The 26810-nt window shown below is 41.7% G+C and overlaps 1 protein-coding gene across 3 annotated transcripts; it reads left to right on the top strand.

Moving 5' to 3' along the window:
- znf281b (zinc finger protein 281b) lies at positions 1-26558 on the top strand. 3 transcript variants are annotated; one of them, XM_082965889.1, is made up of 7 exons: positions 1-130; positions 10436-10929; positions 11186-11290; positions 11488-11610; positions 12280-12373; positions 18784-18902; positions 21704-26558. In XM_082965889.1, exons 2-7 carry the CDS (start codon positions 10492-10494, stop codon positions 23288-23290), a joined length of 2466 nt encoding a protein of 821 aa, XP_082822015.1. In that variant the 5' UTR covers positions 1-130; positions 10436-10491; the 3' UTR covers positions 23291-26558. The 3 variants fall into 3 exon arrangements, with proteins under 3 accessions (XP_082822015.1, XP_014014137.1, XP_082822014.1); XM_014158662.3 differs by having other exon boundaries at positions 5-134; positions 11488-11611; positions 12290-12373; XM_082965888.1 differs by having other exon boundaries at positions 5-134.
- The last annotated feature ends 252 nt before the right edge of the window (positions 26559-26810 follow it).

A 26810-nucleotide genomic window follows, 5' to 3' on the forward strand; every position in this document is an offset into this window, starting at 1 on the left:
CATAATTCCCCGCGCCAAGACAAGATGGAAGAAAGCAGGGGCCCCAAGACAACAATGTTTTGGCTATAAAACCTAAAAAGAACGAGAAAGGGAAGAAAATACGAACGTTTAATGCAAATAGCGGTCATGTGTAGGTAAATATACATTTCCATTTATTTTGGAGTATTTGTTGAAATGTGTCGAGTTATGTGGAAATGTGAAACGCATATCGTTTCAACCAGCGAGAGATGCACTCAAAGCCGAGCATCATTGTTTCTCTGTTGCATGGATCATAGTAATGCGGGGTTTCAGTTGGAGCGGCTAGCTCGTTAGCTTTAGCTAGCTGGTAAGCACTAATTTGGCTCATAGCATCCGTAGTTACTATTTTCAGAATGCGGTGCAATTTAACTTTAGATCCCAAACAGTACATCATGTATTACTAAATGCAGCGGTAATTGCTAGGTATAATTAGCTACAGTTATAACTAGCTAGTTACTGTAGTTTGATAAATATACTCGAACGCCAGAGATGACCAGAATGTTTTCTCGAGCCTGGTCCCAACCAATCGTCTTTCATAAATGGGTTAATAAAATGTGCTCCACCGTGAGCTAATGTCACTATTTGAGTTTTTATTAAGGTCGTGCGACCTGTAAAGCCATTGAATCCCAGGGTAATGTACTGTAATGTTTTGTCAGTTTGAGATTAACGTTACTTGGACTTAGCTAGCACAACTAGCTAACGTTACCCATTATTATTGAGCCGTCGCCAACCAGGTTAAATTTTCACAATGTATGAGTCGATTTGTTGTCCTGTGTTATTGTGTCTTAATAGTATTGCATTTGTGACAGAAGTGTGTTTTGTATCAGCAAAGCTGGCGAGGACATCTAGGTAGGTAGCTAACGTAATTCGTTTCATTGTAGCCAGCTAGCTAACTAGCTATGCATCACAAAAGCCCATCCGCTTTCCATATAATTCGATGTCGCGTAGCCAAATGGTAGGCTAGACTAAACAATACATTTGCGCCTGAGCCGTTCAGGATCCAGCTGGAATAGTCAGCCAAAGAGCCGTTTTAACGTTATACTACATTATGTTACTAAATTCAAGGTGAAATATGGTTTGTTTTAGACTAGTGGACCGTGTAATTTGACGTGTTTATCACAGGCAGTGACTAAAGCCTGTGGTTCTTCTTATAAATTGTCAAGGGCAGCAAATTCAAGGTGTTCACATCCCGGGTAATACATTTTAATAAATTGTCAACCAGACATTGTAATTTGAAAGGGAAAAGATAAACGTGCACATTTTACATTGCAGCAACGATTTTTGTTTGGCTGCATGTGATATACAAAATGTCGCACGTAACACGTGATTTGGATAATGTTTCAGAAGTAGCTAGCCTACATTTGATTGGTGATGGCTGGCTACACTATTCTTCACGGGCCTAATATTATGGTGATGTCTAATTGGTATTAGGCGAGCACAAGGTCATTTGAGAGGGTTAGAGGCTTCTGCTAGAGCATCGAGGAAAACAACTTCCATGTCGATCATTATTTTTTATAGAGCCCTGAGTTGATTAGTAAGCAATAATGCACGAGGGGGTGTGGTATTTTCGCCATATACCACAAACCTCCTAGATGCCTAATTGCTGTTTATAAACTGGTTACCAACGTAATTAGAGCAGTAAAAATTAATGTTTTGTTATACCCGTGGTATAGTGCCTGATATTTATTTTATTTTTTATTTCACCTTTATTTAAGCAGGTAGGCAAGTTGAGAACAAGTTCTCATTTACAATTGCGACCTGGCCAATATAAAGCAAAGCAGTTTGACACATACAACAACACAGAGTTACACATGGAGTAAAACAAACCTACAGTCAATTATATAGTAGAAAAATAAGTCTATATACAAAGTGAGCAAATGAGGTGAGATAAGAGAGGTAAAGGCAAAAAAGGCCATGTTGGCAAAGTAAATACAATATAGCAAGTAAAACACTGGAATAGTAGATTTGCAGTGGAAGAAAGTGCAAAGTAGAAATAGAAATAATGGGGTGCAAAGGGGCAGAATAAGTAAATAAATAAATACAGTAGGGGAAGAGGTAGTTGTTTGGGCTAAATTATAGATGGGCTATGTACAGGTGCAGTAATCTGCGAACCACCCGATTTATAATCCCTTTTATACCATTGTTATAATTGTTAATTTGCCTGTAGAAATGTGTTCAACATCCACTCAAGTAGTTAGCAAGTTTACAAGATAGCTATAGTAGTTGCCTGGGTAACCAAACAGACTCGCTAGTTTAACTAACCAAACCATCAGCTTGCTATTATGAAAATCGAATTCAGCAATGCCAATAATGTTTTTAATTCAACATTTGCTATCAAAAGCAGGTCAAACACAGAACAAGTAAGCATGAACTATAGCCTTTGAATTCTACTTTGAGGATATACCATAATGCATGCTCTACAAAAGCCCTTCCAATCAGAAATAGGCTTAGGAGGTGTACCTCATAGTGTTTGTAAATAGCCACAGGATGGGTTTTCAATAACATCAATACTGTGAAGTTTTTCAATAACTTATAATATTTGTTGCTACTTTAAGTAAATACCTGCAGGCAACTTGTGCATGCGTTAGATGAAGCAGATTGCGTTCTTATTTCACCTGTCACATTATTTTACATTTTGAATTACTTAGTTACTTACTTAGTTCCCAAGCACAGTTGAGCCAGTCACGTGTTTGTTTGTAATTATGAACTGGGTGGTTCGAGCCCTGAATGCTGCTCTTATTACGTTGGTAACCAGTTTATAATAGCAATAAGGCACCTTAGGGGTTTGTGGTATATGGCCGATATACCATGGCTAAGGGCTGTATCTAGGCACTCCGCGTTCGGTCTAATGCTGATTGATTAAAACCGCATTCCAGCCGATGTCTATTTCACAACTTACTACCGGCTTAATCAATGATGTTAAAATGCCTATTTACTGTGTTCCATCTGACTGCACAATCCACTGTCTCATCAGCCCAGCCAGATATTTTATAAACTTAATCTCCACTATAAAAAGCATCTAGACATTATCTCGCATTTCTTTTAGACTAACATTTAGTTTTCAACAGCTAAGATTTTTATAAACCTTGCTGTCTGTGTCTGACATTTGCAACATTGTTTCAATATTCAAATTTGATCTCCAGCTGTCCCATAGTAATGAACGTGTCGGGACGAGACAGGCAGGCAGCGTTTCTCAGACAGTCGAAACCATGAATCAGCTGGCATAATTTTTATGTATATATATATATATATATATATCTCTATATCTCTCTCTATATATATACAAAGAAATGTAAATTGGAAAAAGATAAAGTGCAGCTAGTTTGCAGTCATTCCAGCTTCAGTTTGAAGTTTATTGTGTTAGCTGTGTTGTTGGCTAGCTCCTCTGAACACCGGTTTTCTGACGAGGGAACACATTCTCTATGCCAGGCATAATCGCGCCTCATTAGACTGTATCTTGTGGAAGGATGAACTAGTATGAATAAATTCATCAAAATAACGTTTTTGTGCAAATATGTCAATCATTATTTGAATTATGTTAACCTGTCGTATAAAAGTGATAATACCATTGATGCCGACGTTTGGAGGATAAATTGGCACGGTTTGCCAGCCCTCGGCTTCGTCTCGGGCCTAACAACACCCGTGCCAATATATCCTCCAAACACCGGCTTCTCGGGCATTATCACTTAAATGGCACAACAGGAGAAAGCGGGAGCAGATGAGTCCAGCTGTGTATTGACAGGGGTCAAGATTTATATTGAAGCTAGTGTTTTATTGCTTCAATAGGGTGATCAGGGACGTGCAACTATCGTTTTCCATCACAGAAAATACATTAGTGCAACACATTCGACATAAAATGGCTTCCATTTTCATCAATGACAACAGAAGTGTAACACTATTTGGCTGGCAGCCACACAAGTAAATGAGCTTACAATGAATAAATAAAACTATGCATGGTCATCATATTTCTAATGTTTACGCCTGTTATAGAAATAATGTTCGCAGGTACATTTCCTAATGTTTTTGCTAAAAGTTAATCTTGCGTTTTACCAGAGATAAATTAGGCTGGCTACACTCAAAGTACTGGAGAAAAGAAGCTATTCATCAGTTGGAGCGCTGTCTGCTGATAGAATGGGCACTCATGAACTCTCATCCGAGTATAGAAGTGCAGCTGGAGCACAGAAATGGTTTAATGCCGAGCAGAAATTACAATAAGAAGCATTTTAGATCTGTGTTTACAAAACGCAGCAAGATATTTCTTGTGCGTTGAATCTTTTTTTCCTGCGTGAAAAACACAAAATTATGCGTAAACACGACCCTTCGTTTTTTGCTATCTAAAAGTGGCTGAATTAATAAGGTGACGGGGAATCATATTGTGTTAGCTTTCTGACGTGTTTGAGAAGGTAAGCCCTTTTGGATTAGTTATTTGTACAGCTGCCATTGCTATCTTGATTTCCTTGTATTTTTCTCCTCTCTGTTCACAGCCGGTCTGCTCCTCCCCCCTCTTCTTAGAGCAGGCAGGCCAGTTGCCCTAGCGACTCCAGACTCCACACATCTTGTAGACATGCTGCTGGAGCGCCAGTGCTGCAATTCGTCAAAACTTTGTTAATTTGCACAAATACCTAGATATGTAGACCTTTATGAGCTTGATTACCTGTCTTTGCATATTGTTTGCGCTCGTTAACATATTTAACTAGCAGCCTCCATGCAGCTTCGATATATATATATATATATATATATATATATATATATATATATATATATATATATATGACATAGACGCCCAATGGGCTTTTTCGCGTTTTTTTTGGTGCCCACTTGTGTACTAAACCGCTTATACCAGAAATCCCAGTGTGAGAGAAGGACGGTATGACGATATGAAAATCTGGATACTGCCCAACCCCAATCAGACTGCAACATAGGGACCGGAGAAATTCTAGTTCATCACTCACCACTTTAGGCTATCAAATGCTAAAAAAAAAACACGTCTTTGCTGAAACATCAATACTAGCTAGCTAAGTTTTTCCTCGATGGATCTGCATTTACAATGTAGTGTGGTTGTTGGTTTATTTTTCTGTAACTTTATAGCAAGTATGGTCTGCATGTGTAGGTGCATATTGCGTCAGGATTGCGAGGTGTCCCGATACCTTTTACAACTGTCCCATTATCTGGTTTTAATGTCCATTTCAGAATGCCCTTCTAACCAATCAGAAATGAGTATTCTACAATGCTGTGGTATAAACATTTGTAACATTTGCATGGACCATGGATAAACAAGTAGTCGTTGAGAGTCGACTCCAAACGACTCGATTCCTCGACTCCTTACCCGTCGTAGTTGCTGTCGGCTACTTCCGAGAACAAACTTTTTAGCGTCTTTCACAGCAAATAAGGAGCTGGGGAGGGGCATAGATAAGCAAGTCAACAACCAGGCAGACAGTCCTAACCATGCCTCGGTATTCAAAAGCTGTATCTTGCAATACTGTATCTGTCAATTTCTTGGCATGAAATGTCTCAAGTTCACTAAAGTAGGGGCTATCAATGAGTAGGCTACGGTACTCTAGACGCAACAGACCCACACAGACTGAACACACACTCACATCTTTCATAGCCAAGATAAAGAGCAGGCAAGGGAGAGACAGTCAGTCGGAACCGTGCGCATAGGCTGTATCTTTGTAATCTGTATCTCGCAATGTCTTATCTTGCAATGCCATGTAAATTCACCAAGAGTATATTAAAGTATAGATTATGCTATTAATGAGTATGGCTAAGCTATTCTACCATGTTCAAGTGGAATTGAAGTTCATCATCGCCAAATGCGTCAATTTAATTCGGCCAAAATGGGCAAAAAGTGCTGTGCCTATATATGTTATTTAATGAATTCCTGGCTGTTGATGTCCTAGGCAATAGATCGCAAAGCAGGGCATCCCCGATTCCCCGCTGTGCGCTTTCCAAAAAGTTTAGCAAGTTCACTTTCTCATCCATTAATGCGGCTCGTGCAAATACTGTTCAGCAGCTCAAATCAGCAGGATGGGAGGCATTTTTATTAGGGGTGGCATATACCATGAATTGCTAAAATAATGGTTATCACAGTTCCTTAATTTAAATATTATGGGGACATGTATACGTTTGGCAGTCAACCATGAGTTATCAGTGTAGCCTATTATTATTGTTGTTCTTTCGACCAATCGATTGGTCAAAATTCTTAGCGGTGTACAGTGCCTTTGTAAAGCATTCAGACCCCTTCACTTTTTACACATTTTGTTACGTTACAGCCTTATGCTAAAATGGATAAAATACAATGTTTTCCTCATCAATCTACACACAATACCCCATAGTGACAAAGCGAAAACATGTTATCAGCAAATGTATTACAAATAAAAAAACATACCTTATTTACACAAGTATTCAGCCCCTTTGCCATGAGACTCAAAATTTAGCTCAGGTGCATCCTGTTTCCATTGATCATCCTTGATGTTTCTACAACTTCATTGGAGTCCACCTGTGGTAAATTCAATTGATTGGACATGATTTGGAAAGGCGCACACTTGTCTGTATAAGGTCCCACAGTTGACCGTGCTTGTCAGAGCAAAAACCAAGCCATAAGGTAGAAGGAATTGTCTGTGGAGCTCCGAGACAGGATCGTGTCGAGGTACAGATCTGGGGAAGGGTACCAAATGTCTGCAGCATTGACGATCCCCAAGAACACAGTGGCCTCCATCAGTCTTAAATGGGAGACGTTTGGAACCAACAAGACTCTTCCTAGAGCTGGTCACCCAACCAAACTGAGCAATTGGGGGAGAAGGGCCTTGGTCAGGGAGGTGACCAAGAACCCAATGGTCACTCTGACAACGCTCCAGAGTTCCTCTGTGGAGATGGGAGAACCTTCCAAAAGGACAGCCATCTCTAGAACACTCCACCAATCAGGCCTTTATGGTAGTAGACAGGAAAGGGAAAGGCGGATACCTAGTCATTTGCACAACTAAATGCTTTCAACTGAAATGTGTCTTCTGCATTTAACCCAACCCCTCTGAATCAGAGAGGTTTGGGGGGCTGCCTTAATCGACATCCACGTCTTCGGCGCCCGGGGAACAGTGGGTTAACTGCCTTGCTCGGGCAGAACGACAGATATTTACCTTGTCAGCTCAGGGATTCGATCCAGCAACCTTTTGGTTACTGGCCCAAGGCTCTAATGGAAGCCACTCCTCAGTAAAAGGCACATGACAGCCTGCTTGGAGTTTGCAAAAAGGCACCTAAAGGACTTTCAGACCATGAGAAACAAGATTCTCTGGTCTGATGAAACCAAGATGAAACTCTTTTAAATTAATGCTAAGCATCACGTCTGGAGGAAACCAGGCAGCACTTATCACCTGGCCAATACCATCCCTACGGTGAAGGATGGTGGTGACAGTATCATGCTGTGGGGATGTTTTTCAGCGACAGGGACTGGGAGACTAATCACGTTAAAGATGAACAGAGCAAAGTACAGAGATCTTTGATTTAAAAACCTGCTCCAGAGCGCTCAGGACCTCCGACTGGGGGCGAAGGTTCACCTTCCAACAGGACAACGACCTTAAGCACACAGCCAAGACAACGCAGGAGTGGCTTCAGGATAAGTCTCTGAATGTCCTTGAGTGGCCCAGCCAGAGCCCGGACTTGGGCTTGTGTGTAGATTGATGAGGGGAAAAACAATTTTAGAGTAAGGCTGTAACAAAATGTAGAGAAAGTCAAGGGGTCTGAATACTTTCCGAATGCAGTGTATACGAAGCATACGAATGACATGACTTATTATAATAATTGTAATAACAATGAGTTAAAGAAAAAGGAGGGTGTAGGAGCGAGAGCTGCGTGCATATTATCAACCTGTTGACTTGAATGGCGTCAGCCCAAGTCGCATACTCCCTTTAAAGAACTTCGCTTGAAAAAACTCACAATAGCACGGTTTATGTCTCTTGAGACTCCAGAGCCAGTATACACTTCCTCAAAATAGTCCGAATTAATCTACGATATCTCAAGAAATCTGTCATTACTTTTGATGTTTTTGCAGAGGAGATCTTAGTCGCCCAATTTTTACATCTATGATGCAGTATTTCTCAAGTGGAAACATTTGCATGAAAATGAGTATCGTTGAATGACAAACACTTAATTGAAGACTGCCTACTGTTGACCAATGACCAACGAAGGGCCGTAGACTTTAGCTCCCGAACTTGGGCTTGCCTCGTGAAAAACGTTTGTGCACAAAATCCTTGACGAAGACAAATGTTGTCATAATATATGCAGACAACTTAAAGAATCCATCCAAAACCACTAATTCCTATAATTTACAGTGTTACAATAATATGTGAGAACAATATTCTTTGTGAAATGTTTCATTTTGTTAAGGTTGGAAGCAACATGAACATTTATTGTGGAAATCTGTTGCAGCTCAAGTTGACTACAAAACCCGCAATGCTCTCTCTATTGGCTGGCTGGCTAGCTAGCTAGCTAGCTAGCAAATGTAGCGGCTCACAGTAATAGCAATGTCAGTATCACCATGTGGAGTGGCTAGTTAGCTGTAAAATCACCTAAACAAACTGCACTATTAATTTAGCAGTCTACAATCTCACCATGTTCAACATGCAGATCGATGTGCCTCAGAGTGGAGTCTTACATTCGCAACGACACCATGCAATGCACCCTGGACTGAAAAGGCAGACAAATAGGAGAAATGCATTAGGGCCTCTGTTAAATTACACATTTCTTGAGGTAGGAATATATATATATTTTTAAAAGAGAACCTCCTGCGTTATGACATCTGACAGTATTGATATCTGATATCTATGATGTTTTTGCAATCTATAAATCAAATTACTATTAACTTCCAGTGTAGTGAGAGCGGCGTTATCGCAATGCTACGTTATACCTGCCGATTTTCTGCCAGCTTGAACGGTAATAGCTCAGATACACGTGAAATGACCCGGGCAATCGATAGTTTCACTCAGATTCACAAAAACAATATAACTTTCAAAATGGGTGAATCTTTTTTCTAAGTCTCCATATCGATCTACACTCCTATTTAATATGAAGGTCTGACTGCAGGGGATGTCCACTGTTCGGGTAGTCTAGTGCCTATCTGAAAATTGGTTTCTAAACATTAAAACAGAGAGTTGGGATTGTATTTCGCATGGTCCCACCGGTAAGCGGTGCTTATAGCTGAGAACCCTTGGGATAAGGCAGAATGCCTTGTTAAATGCGTTGTGTTTTCGAGAGCAAAATCTTCAGCGCCATTTATTAGGCAGATATTCCATTCAGACTGCCACAGCTGCTGGCCTTGGTCCATTGTTGGGGGCATGCTGCCTGCAGTCAAGAGGTTAAGCTTTGCTTTAGCTTAAGTTGTTTCTTTAATCTTTGTTGACCCGGTGAGATAGACTTAGTACGGTTAGTAATGGCCTTGATTTTGCTGTGAACCTTATGTGACATTGATATAACGCATGTCGCTCCCCTAGTGCTTTGCATGATAGCACTGGACTAGGCAATTTAGTCCCTGCTTTAACAGTATAGTTATTTTGCCCTCTTTAATCATGGCAATTTGATTTAGCCATAGCCGCCTGGCATTTGGAAATGTGAGCTATCCTACATTATATTGCATCAAGTAAACAAGAGGCAGGATGTTTAAAAGGTCTTCAAAGGAGCCACAGAAGTTTTGCTTGATAACCATAACCCAGCCACTATATCATAGCCTCACTCCATAGAAGTAGAATTACTCATGCATCCTGTTCCAGATAGGCAAAGCCCAATAAATCCAATCAAGTAATTAATGGATGACTGGGGAAATGGAGAACACGCAGACTCCACCTGGGACCAGTCTAGCCCTGAGGTCAGGGTTACACGATTGCTTTACAAGATTGCAGGCTTGCAGCCTATATCTTCCTCGGAATAACTGTCCGGCTTTGTTTTTTTCTCTCATGCAAAAAGCCACCGGAGAAAACAACTTTTCGTATATATTCTCTCAACTCAAGATATAGAAAAATCTGTCAATGTCCCCTCAAGCAAGGCAGTTAAAGGGAAATTTCACCAGCACCACCCCAACATCAACATGTGCTAATAGTATATTTCTATTTTTTTGTAGTCAAAAAGATAGAGGAAGAGAAGTGTTTCCAATGATGTCAACAAATTAGTAGGCAATGCCTACTCATAGTTGGTTGAAGTCAATGACGTCATTGGAAACATCTTCCTCTTTTTTTCCCCCCCAGAAAACATAGAAACATGCCAATTTCACAGGTGGTGCTGGAGATGATGAATATGAAGTTGAACAATTGTGAAATGTCCCTTTAACCCTAATTAATCCTTTAAGTTGCTCTGTATAAGTGCGTTTGCTAAATAACACTTGTAAAACTGATAATGTGGTTTTATACTTAGCCTCTTCTCCCTTCTCTTCCAGGACATCCCCACCTGGCCCCATTTAGTGTTTCCCCTTTCTACACGTACTGACCAACCATGAGTATTATCCAAGACAAGCTAGGCAACGAGTTTCTGCGAGGCAATGGGGGCATGGACCCAAACTTTGCCCCCGGCATGCTCATGTTCAGCCACCTGCCACCCGTCACCAGCTTCACCCGCCTGGCCTCGCAGTCGGTCATGGAGATGCCCCAGGAGATGATCCTGAAGAAGGAGCGCGACTCGCCACCCAACGCCCACGGCTTCCTCCACGGCATGGGCATCAAGCAAGAGCGGATGAGCGAGCTGGACTACCGCATGCCCCTTTATAGCGGAGGTGGCGGGGGAGGAGGAGGGCTGGGTGGCAGCTGTGGCGGAGGGGGCGCGGGGAAGGGCAATGAGATGCTGGAGATGCAGTTTGGTGGAGGCCACCACCACAACCATCAGAACATGCTGCTGCACGACCTCAGCCTCGGCAATGTCCGAATGGGAGAGCCGGTGAGGAACCATGTTTATTTGTAGCGTTGTAGTTTTAGTGGCTGAAAAGGGGCCTCGCTCAATAGATAGTTTCTGTAGAGTTATCATGTATGCTTTCATATTTTTGTCTTTGGTACTCCCTCTGTGAAGATCAAAATTAGTTATCAGTATAGCGCCTATCGCTCCTTTGAGAATATTCACACTGTGTGCATGAGATATCACATCATAAGCACGTATCTGTCTACATGGCCAACCACCACCTCTGCTTTGTCCTCAGATGTCTGGAAGACCAGAGAAAGGGCCGAAAGAGACGTCGGGAAGAAGACGGAAGAGCAACAGTGATGGGGAGGGGAAAGCCAGAAGAAAACGTGGAGAACCCAAGGTAGAACACATCTCTAGCATTTACATTAATATGCATTTTTAGAATCAAAGATACCAAAAAGTCGCACAGCAGATCAGTTTTGCTGTGGTCAGGTCATGTTAACAGCAGTTTGTCCCCTCAAACAACATGTTTACACTTCGCCGAAAAATTGCATTCGGGTTATTCTGACCTTTAATTCTGTCCCGCGCCCCGCACAGGCCATGATGTTGGACGGCGAGGGGACCGGCCTGTCTCCCAACTCCAAACCGCACATCTGTGAGCACTGCAACGCTGCCTTCCGCAGCTCCTACCACCTCCGCAGACATGTGCTCATTCACACAGGTGAGAGGCTTTCGGTGCTTTCTGCATGGGAATTATTTTGAGGTGGCTGGAGTGCGCACTTTTTTTATTTTTTTTAGGTAATTCTATTGGTTCTAAAGTGAAATCCTCACCCACCCAAGGCACAGGGTGAGCTAAAACGAATGCACCCAATATCACTGACGTGAGTAGCGTGGATGACATTTGTTTGATGCTACAAATGTCCTGTAAATGTTGAGGTAATGTAAATGACACAAACATTTCTTGCAGGTTTGACTCATTGTCGCCGCGGTGAGGAATTCTGTTTTATTATTTTTCTTTCAAGCGAATGTTCCGCCAAATTACAAATGTCTATGTGTATATATACATTTCTTTACCTTGAAAGTAGTCTATGGACAAGGAGAGAATGCAATCCACGTTGGTTTCGGTAAACAAGACACTGCTCCCCCAAAGTGTTTTATTGCAGATTCTGTCCAAAGATTGCTTTCAAGGTAAGGGAACAAATATAAATGTGTTATTTGGCTGAACTATCCCCTTTAGGATTTCACTCTTTAACTTACACTAGCATGTTTGCTTCTTCTGCAGTGTTTATCCAAAAAGTCGAATTTAATGAACTGAGACTTGAATAAAGCCAACTTCTGCTTTCCCCCACTGATAGTCAATTAATGTGGAGAGTGGGTGATTGTATTTTTGATCGCACAGGTGAGAGGCCTTTCCGGTGCAGTCAGTGTAACATGAGCTTTATCCAGAAGTACCTGCTGCAGCGGCACGAAAAGATCCACAGTGGTGAGTCTTGACCTATGACAGCCAGCACTGTGGTCAATTCCATTTCAATTTAGTCAATTCAGGAAGTAAATGGAAATTCAAAGAGACATTTGAATTTGAAATTCAGTTCACTTCCTGAGTTGAAATTAACCCAACCCTCATGCCTGAATGCCATTTATTTTGTATGTATGTACTGTACCAGCTAAAAGTTTGGACACCTACTCATTCAAGGGTTTTTCTTTATTTTTATATTTCTTACATTGTAGAATAATAGTGAAGACATCACAACTATGACATAGCACATATGGCATCATGTACTAACCAAAAAAGTGTTAAACAAATCAAAATATATTTGAGATTCTTCAAAGTAACCATGCTTTGCCTTGATGACAGCTTTGCACACTCTTGGCATTCTCTCAGCTTCATGAGGAATGCTTTTCCAACAGTCTTGAAGGAGTTACCACATATGCTGAGCACTTGTTGGCTTCTTTTGCTTCACTCTGTGGTCCAACTCATTCCAAAACATCTCAATTGGGTTGAGGTCAGGTGATTGTGGAGGTCAGGTCATCTGATGCAGCACTTTATCACTCTCCTTGGTCAAATAGCCCTTACACAGCCTGGAGGTGTGTTTTGCGTCATTGTCCTGTTGATAAACAAATGATAGTCCCACTAGGCACAAACCAGATTGGATGGCATATTGCTGCAGAATGCTGTGGTAGCCATGCTGGTTAAGTGTGCCTTTAATTCTAAATAAATCACTGACCGTGTCACCGGCAAAGCACCATCACACCACCTCCATGCTTCATGGTGGGAACCACACATGTGAAAATCATCCATTCACCTACTCTGCGTCTCACAAAGACATGGCTGTTGGAACCAAAAATCTCTAATTTGGAGTCATTATACCGACAGATTTCCACTGTTCTAATGTCCATTGCCCATGTTTCTTGGCCCAAGCAAGTCTCTTCTTCTTATTGGTGTCCTTTAGTAGTGGTTTCTTTGCAGCAATTCGACCATGAAGGCCTGATTCACACAGTCTCTTCTGAACATTTGATGTTGAGATGTGTCTGTTACTTGAACTCTGTGAAGCATTTATTTGGGCTGCAATCTGAGTCTGGTAACTAATTAACTTATCCTCTGCAGCAGAGTTAACTCTGGGTCTTTCTTTCCTGTGGCGGTCCTCGTGAGAGCCAGTTTTATCATAGTGCTTGATGGTTTTTGCGACTGCACCTGTAGAAACTTTCAAAATTTCTGATGTTTTCTGGATTATCTGACCTTTATATCTGAAATTAATGGACTGTTGTTTCTCTTTGCTTATTTGAGCTGTTCTTGCCATAGTATGGACTTAGTCTTTTACCAAATAGGGATATCTTCTGTATACCACCCCTACCTTGTCACAACACAACTGATTGGCTCAAACGTGTTAAGAAGGAAAGAAATTCCACAAATGTACTTTTAACAAGGCATACCTGTTAATTGAAATGCATTCCAGGTGACAACCTCATGAAGCTGGTTGAGTGTGCAAAGCTATAATCAAGGCAAAGAAGAAGAAGAATCTCAAAATATAAAATATGTTTTGTTTAGCACCTTTTTGGTTACTATACATTATTTCATAGTTTTGATGTCTTCACTATTATTCTACAATGTAGAAAATGGTACAAATTTAAGAAAAACCCTTGAATGTGTAGGTGTGTCCAAACTTGACTGGTTGTGTGTGTGTGTGTGTGTGTGTGTGTGTGTGTGTGTCTGTCTACACACACACACACACACACACACACACACACACACACACACACACACACACACACACAAGCAGTGCATTTGTAAAGTATTCAGACCCCTTAACATTTTCCTTATTTTGTTATGTTTCAGCCTTATTCTAAAAAGGATTAATGGATCAATCTACCCACAATTATCCCATAATGACAAATATTTAGCAAATGTATTAAAAATAAACTGAAATCACATTTACAAAAGTATTCAGACCCTTTACTCACTACTTTGGCAGTGATTACATCCTCTAGTCTTCTTGGGTATGACGCTACGGGCTTGGCACACTTGTATTTGGAGAGTTTCTCCCATTCTTGTCTGCAGATCCTCTCAAGCTCTGTCAACTTGGATGTGGAATGTCGCAGCACAGCTATTTTCAGGTCTCTTCAGAGATGTTGGATCAGGTTCAAGTCCAGACTCTGGCTGTGCCTCTCAAGGACATTGAGACTTGTCCCGAAGCCGCTCTTGCGTTGTCTTGGCTGTGTGCTTACGGCCGTTGTCCTGTTGGAAGCTGAACCTTCGCCCCAGTCTGAGGTCCTGGAGCAGGTTATCATCAAGGATCTCTCTGTACTTTGCTCCTTTCATCTTTCCCTTAACCTCTTGGGGCTAGGTGGGACGCTAGCGTGCCACCCGTGGTGCACTCCATCAACAGCAGGTGCATTTCAAGAGCGGCAAATTTGAATCCAAATAAATGTCAAAATTCAAATTTTTCAAAAATACAACTATTTTACACCATTTGAAAGATAAACATCTCCTTAATCTAACCACGTTTTACGATTTCAAAAAGGTTTTACGGCGAAAGCATAAATTTAGAGTATGTTAGGACAGTACATTTACAAGAGTTGTGTGTAATGTTTTGTCAAGTCAAAGACAGGGTCACCAAAACCATAAAACCAGCTAAAATGATGCACTAACCTTTTACAATCTCCATCAGATGACACTCCTAGGACATTATGTTAGACAATGCATGCATTTTTTGTTCTATCAAGTTCATATTTATATCCAAAAACAGCGTTTTACTATGGCATTGATGTTGAGGAAATCGTTTCCCTCCAATAACCGGCAGTCAAGTCAGCGTCACAAATTAAATAATTAAAATTAGAAAACATTGGTAAAATATTATATTGTCATTTAAAGAATTATAGATTTACATCTCTTGAATGCAATCAACTTGCCAGATTTAAAAATAACCTTACTGGGAAATCACACTTTGCAATAATCTGAGCACTGCGCCCAGAAAAATACGCGTTGCGATACAGACTAGACGTCATGTTGGGGAGATCTAAAATCGAAAATACTATGTAAATAATCCATTACCTTTGATTCTCTTCATCAGATGTCACTTCCAGGTATCACAGGTCCATAACGAATGTAGTTTTGTTCAAAAAAGCTCATAATTTATGTCCAAAAATCTCCGTCTTGTTAGCACATGATGTAAGCCAGCCGGACTTCTCGTCATGAACGAGGGGAAAAAATATATTTCCGTTCGTTCAAACATGTCAAACGTTGTATAGCATAAATCATTAGGGCCTTTTTTAACCAGAACATGAATAATATTCAAGGTGGACGAATGCATACTCTTTTATAACGTATTGGAACGAGGGTACCCAACATGAACTCGCGCGCCAGGTGTCTAATGGGACATCATCGTTCCATGGCTCTTGTTCGGTCAGATCTCCCTCCAGAAGACTCAAAACACTTTGTAAAGGCTGGTGACATCTAGTGGAAGCAATAGGAAGTGCCAAAATATTCCTAAGCCCCTGTGTTTTTCAATGGGATAGGTTTAAAGTCAATACAACACATCAGGTATCCACTTCCTGTCAGAAAATGTCTCAGGGTTTTGCCTGCCAAATGAGTTCTGTTATACTCACAGACACCATTCAAACAGTTTTAGAAACTTTAGAGTGTTTTCTATCCATATATAATAAGTATATGCATATTCTAGTTACTGGGTAGGATTAGTAACCAGATTAAATCGGGTACATTTTTTTTATCCAGACGTGCAAATGCTGCCCCCTAGCCCTAACAGGTTAATCCTGGCTAGTCTCCAAGTCCCTGCCCCTGTAAAACATCCCCACAGCATGATGCTGCCACCATCATGCTTCACCTTAGGGATGGTGCCTGGTTTCCTCCAGATGTGACACTTGGCATTCAGGCCAAAGAGTTACATCTTGGTTTCATCAGACCAGAGAATCTTGTTTCTCATGTTCTGAGTCCTTTGGGTGCCTTTTGGCAAACTCCAAGCGAGCTGTGCTTTTTACCGAGGAGTGGCTTCTGTCTGGCCACTACCATAAAGGCATGGTTGTTGGAGTGCTGCAGAGTTGGTAGTCCTTCTGGAAGGTTCTTTAATGTCCACAGAGGAACTCTGGAGCTCTGTCAGAGTGACCGTCAGATTCCTGATCACCTCCCTGACCAAGGCCCTTTACTCCCGATTGCTCAGTTTGGTTGGGCGGCCAGCTCTAGGAAGAGTCATGTTGGTTTCAAACTTCTTCCATTTAAGAATGATGGAGGCCACTCTGTTCTTGGAGACCTTCAGTGCTGCAGAAATGTTTTGTTACCCTTCCCCAGATCTGTGCCTCGACACAATCCTGTCTCGGAGCTCTACGGACAATTCCTTCGACCTCATGGCTTGCTTTTTGCTCTGACATGCACTGTCAACTGTGGGACCGTTATATAGACAGTTGTGCTTTTCCAAATCATGTCCAATTGAATTTACCACAGGTGGACTCCAAGGACACCACATCACCATAGTACCCTCCAAGCTCTTCATTAAGCTTAAGTCCCTGGGTCTGTACCCCGCCAATTAGGTCCTGGACTTTCTGACGGGCTGCCTCCAGGTGGTGAAGGTAGGAAATAACATCTCCACTTCGCTGATTCTCAACACTGGGGCCCCACAAGGGTGTGTGCTCAGGCCCCTCCTGTTCTCCCTGTTCACCCCTTACTGCGTGGCCATCTCAATCATCAAGTTTGCAGACAACACAACAGTTGTGGGCTTGATTACCAACAACGACGAGAAAGCCTACAGGGAGGAGGTGAGGGCACTCAGAGTGTGGTGTCAGGAAAACAACCTCTCACTTAACGTCAACAAAACAAAGGAGATGATCGTGGACTTCAGGAAACAGTAATGGTTCACCGAAATGGTCCACCCACACAGACAGTGTGGTGAAGGCGCAACAGCGCCTCTTCAACCTCAGGAGGCTCTAGAAATGTTGCTTGGCACCTAAAACCTCAAACTTTTACAGATGCACAATTGAGAGCATCCTATCGGGTTGTATCACCGCCTGGTACGGCAACTGCACCACCATCAACCGCAAGGCTCTCCAGAGGGTGGTGAGGTCTGCACAATGCATCACCGAGGGCAAACTACCTGCCCTCCAGGACACCTACAGCACCTAATGTCACAGGAAGGCCAAAAAGATCATCAAGGACAACAACCACCCGAGCCACTGCCTGTTCACCCCGCTACCATCCAGAAGGCGAAGTCAGCACAGGTGCATCAAAGCTGGGACCGGGAGACTGAAACAGGCCATCAGACTGTTAAACAGCCATCACTAACACAGAGAGGCTGCTGCCTACATAGACTCAATCATTGGCCACTTTTAATAAATGGATCACTATTTACTTTAAATAATGCCACTTTAATAATGTTTACATATCTTACATTACTCATCTATTATGTTTATACTGTATTTTATACTATCTATTGCATCTTGCCTATGCCGCTCGGCCATCGCTCATCCATATATTTATATGTACATATTCTTATTCCATCCCTTTACAGTTGTGTGTGTGTATGTATATTTAAGGTAGTTGTTGTGGAATTGTTAGTTCCGACAGTGCAGTACTAACAAGTAATCTATCTATCAGCACAAGCATTTCGCTACACTCGCATTAACATCTGCTAATCAAGTTGTAGGAGCATCTCAAGGATGATCAAAGGAAACAGGATGCACCTGAGCTCAATTTTGATTCTCATAGCAAAGAATCTGAATACTTGTGTAAATAAGGTATTTCGTTTTTACATTTTTAAAATAAATTTGCCAAAAAATATAAACCTGTTTTTGCTTTGTCAGTATGGGGTATTGTGTGTAGATTGAGGAAAAATGCATTTCATCCATTTTAGAATAAGGCTGTAACGTTACAAAATGTGGAAAGTCATGGGGTCTGAATAGTTTCTGTGTGTATGCACGTGCTCAAAAGTTTGGACTCTTACTCATTCAAGGGTTTTCTTTTATTTTTGCTATTTTCTACATTGTAGAATACTAGTGAAGACATCAAAACAATGAAATAATATACATGGAATCATGTAGTAACCAAAGAAGTGTTAAAAAAAATCTAAATATATTTGAGATTCTTCAAAGTAGCCACCCTTTGCCTTGATGACAGCTTTGCACACGCTTGGCATTCTCTCAACCAGCTTCATGAGTTAGTCACCTTGAATGCATTTCAATTAATATGTGTGCCTTGTTAATTTGTGGTATTTCTTTCTTTCCTTAATGCGTTTGAGCCAGTCAGTTGTTTTGTGACAAGGTAGGGGTGGTATACAGAAGATAGCCTTATTTGGTAAAATACCAAGTCCATATTATGGCAAGAACAGCTCAAATAAGCAAAGAGAAACAACAATTTGGTTCTGTGTCAATGTTGTCCCATTCTTTCCTTAGGAGAGAAGCCCTTCAGCTGTGACCAGTGTAACATGTGCTTCATCCAGAAGTACCACATGGAGCGACACAAGAGGACCCACAGCGGAGAGAAGCCATACAGATGTGACACCTGCCAACAGGTCAGTCACAAGGGTAACTAGGTTTTACCCTCGAAGCAGAACAGATTTTTGATTGGCAACCGACCTGTGTTCAAATTAGAGTATTTCAATTACTTTCAAACACATTTCGAGGTAAGTATTTTAAAAAATGTAGTTGAATATTGGAATGTATTTGGAAATACTTGGAAAGTATTGGTGTGTATTTATTTAAGTATTTTCAAGTACAAATATGTAGCCCTTAACACTTACAACGGGTATACGGGTTGAAAATGGCAGATTTGGCTACTGATAAGCTCCTAAAATGGAACGCAGTAGCTGTACAGTAAACTGTACATGAAGTCAGAGCTCAGGGTCTCCGCCTTTTCAGCTATGTATGGGATTCAACTGACAGCCTTTCTAAACTTGAGCACTGCTCGCAACAAGAATATGCCCCCAACCCTCCCGCTAATTGGGCTCCTTTTGCAAATGTTTTGTCTGAGTGAGGGCAATGCTGTAAATCAAGGTGTTCTGAGACGTTGAGAATTATTAAAAGAATGCCGCTTTGATGTCAGGAAAGCAAACCACACATCCGTCCAAATGTGCACTTCACATTTCCATATTTATAAAACTTGTCATTTGTATATCAACGTTTATGATCGCTTTGTTTGATGTACAACGTACATGGCGTCATACCCTGGGTTCTTCTGAACAGAATGAACCTATGTTGGTCATATTGTAAAGAGAACGATCATTGGAACAAGCACCCAAATCCACTCATGACTCTATTCTATTTCCAACAGAAATACGATGTTTCTCTGAAGTTCTTTGTGAAAGTCTAACACTGTAAGATCATATTTTATAACTTAGCTAGTAGCGATGGGCATTTCACATTTTTTGTGTTCGAGTACTCAAGTGACTAAAAAAGGTCTATTTTTAGAAAAGGGCCCACACTGGGGAAATGGTCTAATTATCTATATGCCAACAGTGCGCAACAATGCCTAATTTATTACCATTACAGATAAAGAATCCTAATTGCTAAATTGCCTCACACTCTGAGTGTACAAAGCATTAGGAACACCTGCTCTTTCCATGACGGACTGACCAGGCGAAAACTATGATCCCTTATTGATGTAATGAATTAAATCCACTTCAATCAGTGTAGATGAAAGGGAGGAGACGTTAAATAAGGATTTTTAATCCTTGAGACAATTGAGACATGGATTGTGTATGCGTGCCATTCAGAGGGTGAATGGGCAAGACAAAATATTTAATTGCCTGTGAACGGGGTATGGTAGTAGGTGCCAAGCGCACCGGTTTGAGAGTTTTAACAACCACAACACTCCTGGGTTTTTCACGCTCAACAGTTTCCTGTGTGTATCAAGAATGGTCCACCACCCAAAGGACATCCAGCCAACTTGACAAAACTGTGGGAGGCTTTGGAGTCAACATGGGCCAGCATCCCTGTGGAACGCTTTCGACACCTTGTAGTCATGCCCCAATGAATTGAGGTTAAAAGGGGGTGCAACTTAACATTGAGATGTTTTGTTCAGTCAATTAAAAAAATGTCCCATTTAAGATTCACTTATTGAAACCGTAATATCAACTGGTTATATTATGCAACACGATCTTCAAAAAGGTAGCCTATGGCTGTGCAGTGGCATAGTCTTGTTTTGTTAATTTAGTAGACAATACCCTCTTATTTCCCGAGCCCATATTGCAGTCAAGACACATCTATTTTATAGTAAAAAGAAAAAAACATGATGTAATATAACAGAATAAAATAGAACGGAATTGTGCGAAGTGATGCGCATCTTTTTATGTATTTTTACAATATAGGCCATTTCGACTTTGTGGCTGTGGTAACTAGTGACAATTTCAATTATTCCAAAATGCAGCTCATTGTTGGAACACATATTTCCTTACTTCAGTCAACCAGTCCATTTTGTGTGTGGCTACTTGGAGACACCAGTTAGACCTCTCACTCAAACCCTTGTCCTTTTGTTTGTTTGATGCGCCTAAGTCTCATGAATATTCTTACTATGTTACTGAATGTATCCAGTGTTATTTCAGATTTCTTTCATTGACAAATGCTGCAAAAAGTACAGTAAATGTAAAATGCACATAAAATCAAGTGTTATGTTTGGATTCAGTCTTGAAGTCAGGTCAGGTGAACTGTTGTGGATTTCCAAAGTGTTCCCTTTCATTTGCTACCATGATTATACACATGCTTCTCATATTTCTTCTGTTAACATTTCTATTTGCATATTTCTTCTGTTAAAAACATTTCGAATTTGGCCCTATCCATATAGGCCAATTCCCGTAAGTGTAAATGTTTAAGTACTTCATGCACTTGAACCAAGGTCTGCTTGGTCCTAGGTGTATTTGATATAATGTATTTGGAAGTAAGTATTTGAAAATATTTTTGTCTATTTATAGGAATTTATTTGAAAATACTATATAATAAGTAAAATACAAGTAGCTGATTTGGCCACATTATTTGAAAATACTAAAATACATAGAAAATGTGTATTTTTAAGTAACATACTTGAATACGCATTTATTTGAACCCAGGTCCGATTGACAATAGTTCTTGATGTTAGACTGATGTTTGCAGTTTATCTCAATCTAGCATGTTTGCTCAAAATATCATGGGTGTTCCACACTGTTGGAAGCTTGCTACGTGCTCTGTCATCAGACGTTTCAAACCATAACGCTTGGTCAAGAACACTTTGGGTGCATCTAACAGTGGGCCGATGCATTTTGCTGTCGGTGTGCCATTTGCTCAATCCAGTGACTAGAAAGTTTTCAAATACTCTGCATCTCCTCCCCCCGTTCCCCTGTAGTTTTTCTCAAGGACGGACCGGTTACTGAAGCACAAGCGGACCTGCGGAGAAGCCATAAAGAAGGGCCCGGACCCCAGCATGTTGGAGCTTGCCCACGGGGACATGGGCCAGGGCAACTACTCACTCACTCAGGGAAACGCTACCGCCACCTCTGCATGCAAGAGGGGCAAGTCCAAAAACGCAGGCGAGGGCAGTGATCGTAAGCGTAAGAAGGCTGCTGCCACCACTGCGTCGTCCGGGGGCCTGCAGGACTACGGCATGGAGTGTTCCGACCCCAGCCTGCAGGGCCGCACACCCAAGCTGGTGTTCAAGAAGGCTAAGAAGGGCCTCGTCCCCATGGAGGACGGGGGGCAGAAGCTGCTGTCTCAGAAGCAGGGCTCCATGGAGCTGGCGGGGGGCTCGGGGCTAGATGCCATGGTCCTCCAGGGCTCCTCCAGCGGAGGCGCAAAACGAGGCCCATCAGCCACAAGCAACAACTACGATGACGCCATGCAGTTTGTGAAGAAGCGGCGCTACCTCCAACACGTGGCCAACAACGACTACGCGGCGCCCTCCCTCCACATGGGCCAGCCCCATGCCAGCAGCGTGATCCAAGGCTCGCTGGGACACCACAACGAGCCCACCCTCACCATGCTGGACACCTCGCCCCTGGACCTCAAGCACCACGACAAGTCGGTCATCCCGGACGAAGTGCTCCAGAGCCTGCTGGACCACTACAGCCACAAGTCGGATGGCACGCACCACCACCACCACGACGTGACCTTTGACCTCTCAGACCACAGCGGCCCGCACCACGTGACCCTGCAGCCGGCGGCCCCTGTCACCCCAGAGCTGGACGACGACTCGCCCAACGGCGGCGACAAACAGGTGGTCATGAGTGAGTACTCCAAGTTTCTTCTGCAGGCCCTGGAGCGCACCAGCCACAGCGGGCCCTTCCCCACGCTGGGACCCAGCGGGCCCTTCCCTTTGCTCTCCAGCCCTACGGGACCCCTCTTCTCCGATAAGCATGTCTACACTACGTCTCCGCTGGAGTGCGGCTACCCGCCCACTGACTCCTCGCCACTGCCCATCACCTCCATCTCTTCTTCTTCCTCCTCTTTGTCTTCCTCTAAGTCCCACTACAGCATGGTGGTGGGCTCCCCCTCCCAGCCGGCCTTTCACCTCAGCGGCCTAGAGGCGGCTGGCCACCAGCAGCTCATCCCCTCTCAGGAGCTCACCGAGCAGCTGGAGAAGCAGCACCACTCCCCCGCGTTCCAGCTGACGCCCCAGGAGCTGACGGCCGCCGGTGGAGCCCCCAAGGAGCAGGGGGCCAAGGGCAACGGGAGAAACGGCAGCTACTCCGACCTGGACACGCCCAAGGAAATGGACCTGCGGGCCACCTACCAGATCGAGAACTTCGCCCAGGCCTTCGGTTCCCAATTTAAGTCGGGCCGTCGCACCCCGCTGGGCTACAGCACTGGGGCCGAGGTCGACCACCGAATACGAACTCCCGTGTCAGAATTCTCAGGGTATACCAGTTTGTTAGCTGACGTCAGTGAGCCAGTAAGTACAGGATCGAAAACCCCAACAAGCCAAAGTTTCAGGTAAGGGTTAAAACGAGGTGAACCTAGTTGCGGGTCTTGTGTTCTTCTTTGTGTCCCTATACCCCTCTACATTTTGTTCTTGTAGCGAGGTCAATTTTTTTTTTTAAACACTGCCATTAAATGTTGATAACGAGAACTCTACCAGGGGAAGGTCTTCAAGGCCTCAAATGCAATTTTTTATATTCCTTTTTAAAAAATCTGTATTTAGTCTTTATTTTGTTAGTGTAGTTGGTATGATATGAACGTAAACGTAGATTTTAATGTAATTTAAAATGAAAAATTAGGGGTTAGCTAAGCTTGATGATTTTTCTTTGAACTCTTGTTTTACCAATCATCATACAGTTGTAAAGTAATAATGAATGATGTTAATAATTTCAATAATAATACGTTTGTGGCAGGGAAAGGCCCAGAATTCAAATGGCAAAAAAAGTTATATATTGTCTGTTACTAGAATCGTATTACTCAGGTATTAAGGCAAAATTGTGTAATAAGGAGAACTTTGTATTATGAGATGCAATTAGCACACTTTTTTAAGTGTACTTTGAGACTACAAAGCTTTGTTACTATTTATCCCTCGAGGAGGGGGGAACAAAAAGACAAACAAATTCAGCGGATCTTCCTGTTCAGTTTTCTTCGCCATTGAACAACCCTTTCCTCTACGTGTAGCTGTGTAGAGATTACGGTACTTCTGTGTCAATGTGAAAATGACCGTTCCCATTTCCCCCCGTAAAGGGCCACATGTAAAACACACGCTAACACGGATATTTATACACTCAAGAACTCATAGTGCACACAGTCCAGGCTCAACGGAAAGAGGTTTCAATCCGCAATCCTTTTTTGTTTATATACAGTGTCAAGTGATGTTTGTCTAGCCATGCACCTTTTGGATGGCCCCTTCAGTGGCCCGTGACAAGGAAATGTGCTGGCCCCGTTGGCGACGTTTCAACAACTGTTGTCGCTCATTTTTACTGGGTTCCACTCCACTCCTGGCCGTTAACTTTTTTTTTTTGTCAGTGGAAATCAAACAAGCACTTTGAAAAACAAAATTGTCATTGAGACCTGAAAACAACCCAACTCAATTAAGGATGCGCAAAACCAAGTGATTCTTTTTTTTTTATTAGAGAGAACTGTGAACGGGGGTGGGTGGGATAGGGTGGTTTGTTGTTCTGTAGGGAGGGTTAGACTGGGGTTGAATAGATGTATTTTTGTTTGTGTTTTTTTGACGGTTTGGTCAAGGGGAAGGGTTGTACAAATGATTTGCCATTACTGTATGTAACCCAATGTTCTGAGAAGACCTCTGTATTGATACCGAACAAAAATATAAACAACATGCAACAATTTCAAAGATTTGACTGAGTTACAGTTCATATAAGGAAATAAGTCAATTGAAATGTATTCATTAGGCCCTAATCTATGGATTTAACATGACTGGGCAGGGGTACAGTTATGGGTGGACATAGGCCCACCTTCTGGGGAGCCAGGCCCAGCCAATCAGAATGAGTTTTTCCCAACAGAAGGGCTTTTTTATTTTGGGTTCCCGAGTGGCGCAGTGGTCTAAGACACTGCATCTCAGTGCAAGAGGTGTCACTGCAGTACCTGGTGATTGGGAGTCCCATAGGGCGGCGCACAATTGACCCAGCGTCATCCGGGGTAGGCCATCATTGTAAATAAGAATTTGTTCTTAACTGACTTGCCTAGGTAAAGGTTAAATAAATCAAATATATATATTACATTACATACCAAAATACTGCTCAGCACAAATTAAAGAATTAAGCTTTTTGTGCGTATGGAAAATTTCAGGGATTTTTTATTTCAGGTCATGAAACATGGGACCAACACGTTACATGTTGCTTTTTATATTTTTGTTCGGTGTAAGTTGTTTCGAGAGGGGGCAGATAATATGCTGCAACACTTCTTTTTTTTTTTTTGTATTCCCACTGATGTACTAAGACTCTACTGGATGCAAAAATCAAACTATTTTCCCTTTATTTATTTGTAACCTAGCAAGAGTTTATTTTTGCAGGACGATTTTGAAGTGCAAGTATTCACTGTACATCAATCTGTCTGTACCCTATGAAATCGGGCCTGATACATAAAAATTACCTCACTTGTACAGGCTCAACGTTATGTGTATGTATATATATATCCCCCCCAAAAAGGCAGTCCTTCAAACTTTGCAAGAATAAACAATGGCCTTCTTTGTCTTCCACAGCTCAAGCCATTCTCTCCCGGCAGTCAGGGTTGGTATTTAGATCATTTCCTGTGTGCCCCCCACAGCTGATAGACTTTTAAAGCTGCTCAGATCACAGGGAACAAAAGAATGACTGACCGGCCACTTCACTCCAAAACACATACTATGCTTTTAAAGAAAAGAGGGAGAGCGAGAGGCAGATGAGGAAATAAAAAATAGGATTGACCTAAATATACAGTGGGGTCCAAAATTGACAACCTTGATAAAGATTAATAAAAGTGACTGTAAAATACTGAGTTATATTGTATTCTCAAACAAATTAGGAAAATATATTAGATTATGTTTCAGTGCCATTATCCTCTGACGGTGAGGTATTGAAAACAGGGGTATCAATAATTTTGACCCCCGCCTTCGTTCTCTGAGCAATTGTATTAGTATAAAATAATGTATTTTCCCCAGCATGCAATATAGCTCAGTATTGGAATTATTTTATACAGCAATTTTTGCTCATTTTTGTCAAGTGTGTCTTTCAGAGATCAATGTACCTCATATCACTGAAGCGTCAGAAAACAGGGACACGTTTCATGTACGTAGTGGAAATACTTGTAGTATAGGTTAAACATTTGTATAATCATGTAACAATGCCTGTGTTTACAATTATAGAAGAGCAATTGACTCGTTGAATTGCAAAATGTATTTGTTTTGTTAAAGCCTTCACGCCAAGCAGTGTTGCATTCTAGATGCCTCATAGAAACTTTAATTTCTCTCATGTTATATCCCTTATTTTTGTTACTCGCCATAAATGTTTTGATATGATCTCTAGAAGGATATTGTTTACAAAAATGTACAAAAACACTAAAAATGTATGTTAATTTTTTGTTTTTGTTTCTACCGATATGCATGATATGTTTTTGTATGGCTTTTTTCTGATCGTCACAACACCAAATTTTGTAGCAGATGCCTCCCTATCCCTGTCTTATTTGTTCAAGACCCTTGTGATATGATTTCCAGGGCTGTACCTGTTATTGAATTTATAAACTGATTAGAGAAGCCAATAAAAACATTTTTGGTAATAAAAAAATGCCTGTGCAGACTGGACTTGATTGTGATAGTGAAGTCCTCAACACGTCAACACTTATTTTTGTAAGGGTTTGAACCACAGTAAAGACAGGCAAGAACTCACATTTAGATTTTTGGATTGATTCTTATACAATTATATTGCGAGATTTGAATTACAGGGGGGCTACGGGAGCAAAATAATGGAAATATCAATGTTTGTGTAATTTGAACCATCATATGTTCTATTGTAATTCTTTAAAATCTTCCTGGATAT

The sequence above is a fragment of the Salmo salar genome, chromosome 19, assembly GCF_965601325.2.
Source record: "Salmo salar chromosome 19, fSalSal1, whole genome shotgun sequence".
Classification (NCBI taxonomy): Eukaryota; Metazoa; Chordata; class Actinopteri; order Salmoniformes; family Salmonidae; genus Salmo; species Salmo salar.

Excerpts from the sequence above, each read along its gene's own strand:
- znf281b (XM_082965889.1), top strand. The coding sequence starts at position 10,492 with ATGAGTATTATCCAAGACAAGCTAGGCAACGAGTTTCTGCGAGGCAAT. Across the intron at positions 11,611-12,279 it reads GACATGTGCTCATTCACACA|GATCGCACAGGTGAGAGGCC; the intron begins GGTGAGAGGCTT and ends GATTGTATTTTT. Across the intron at positions 12,374-18,783 it reads GCACGAAAAGATCCACAGTG|GAGAGAAGCCCTTCAGCTGT; the intron begins GTGAGTCTTGAC and ends TTCTTTCCTTAG.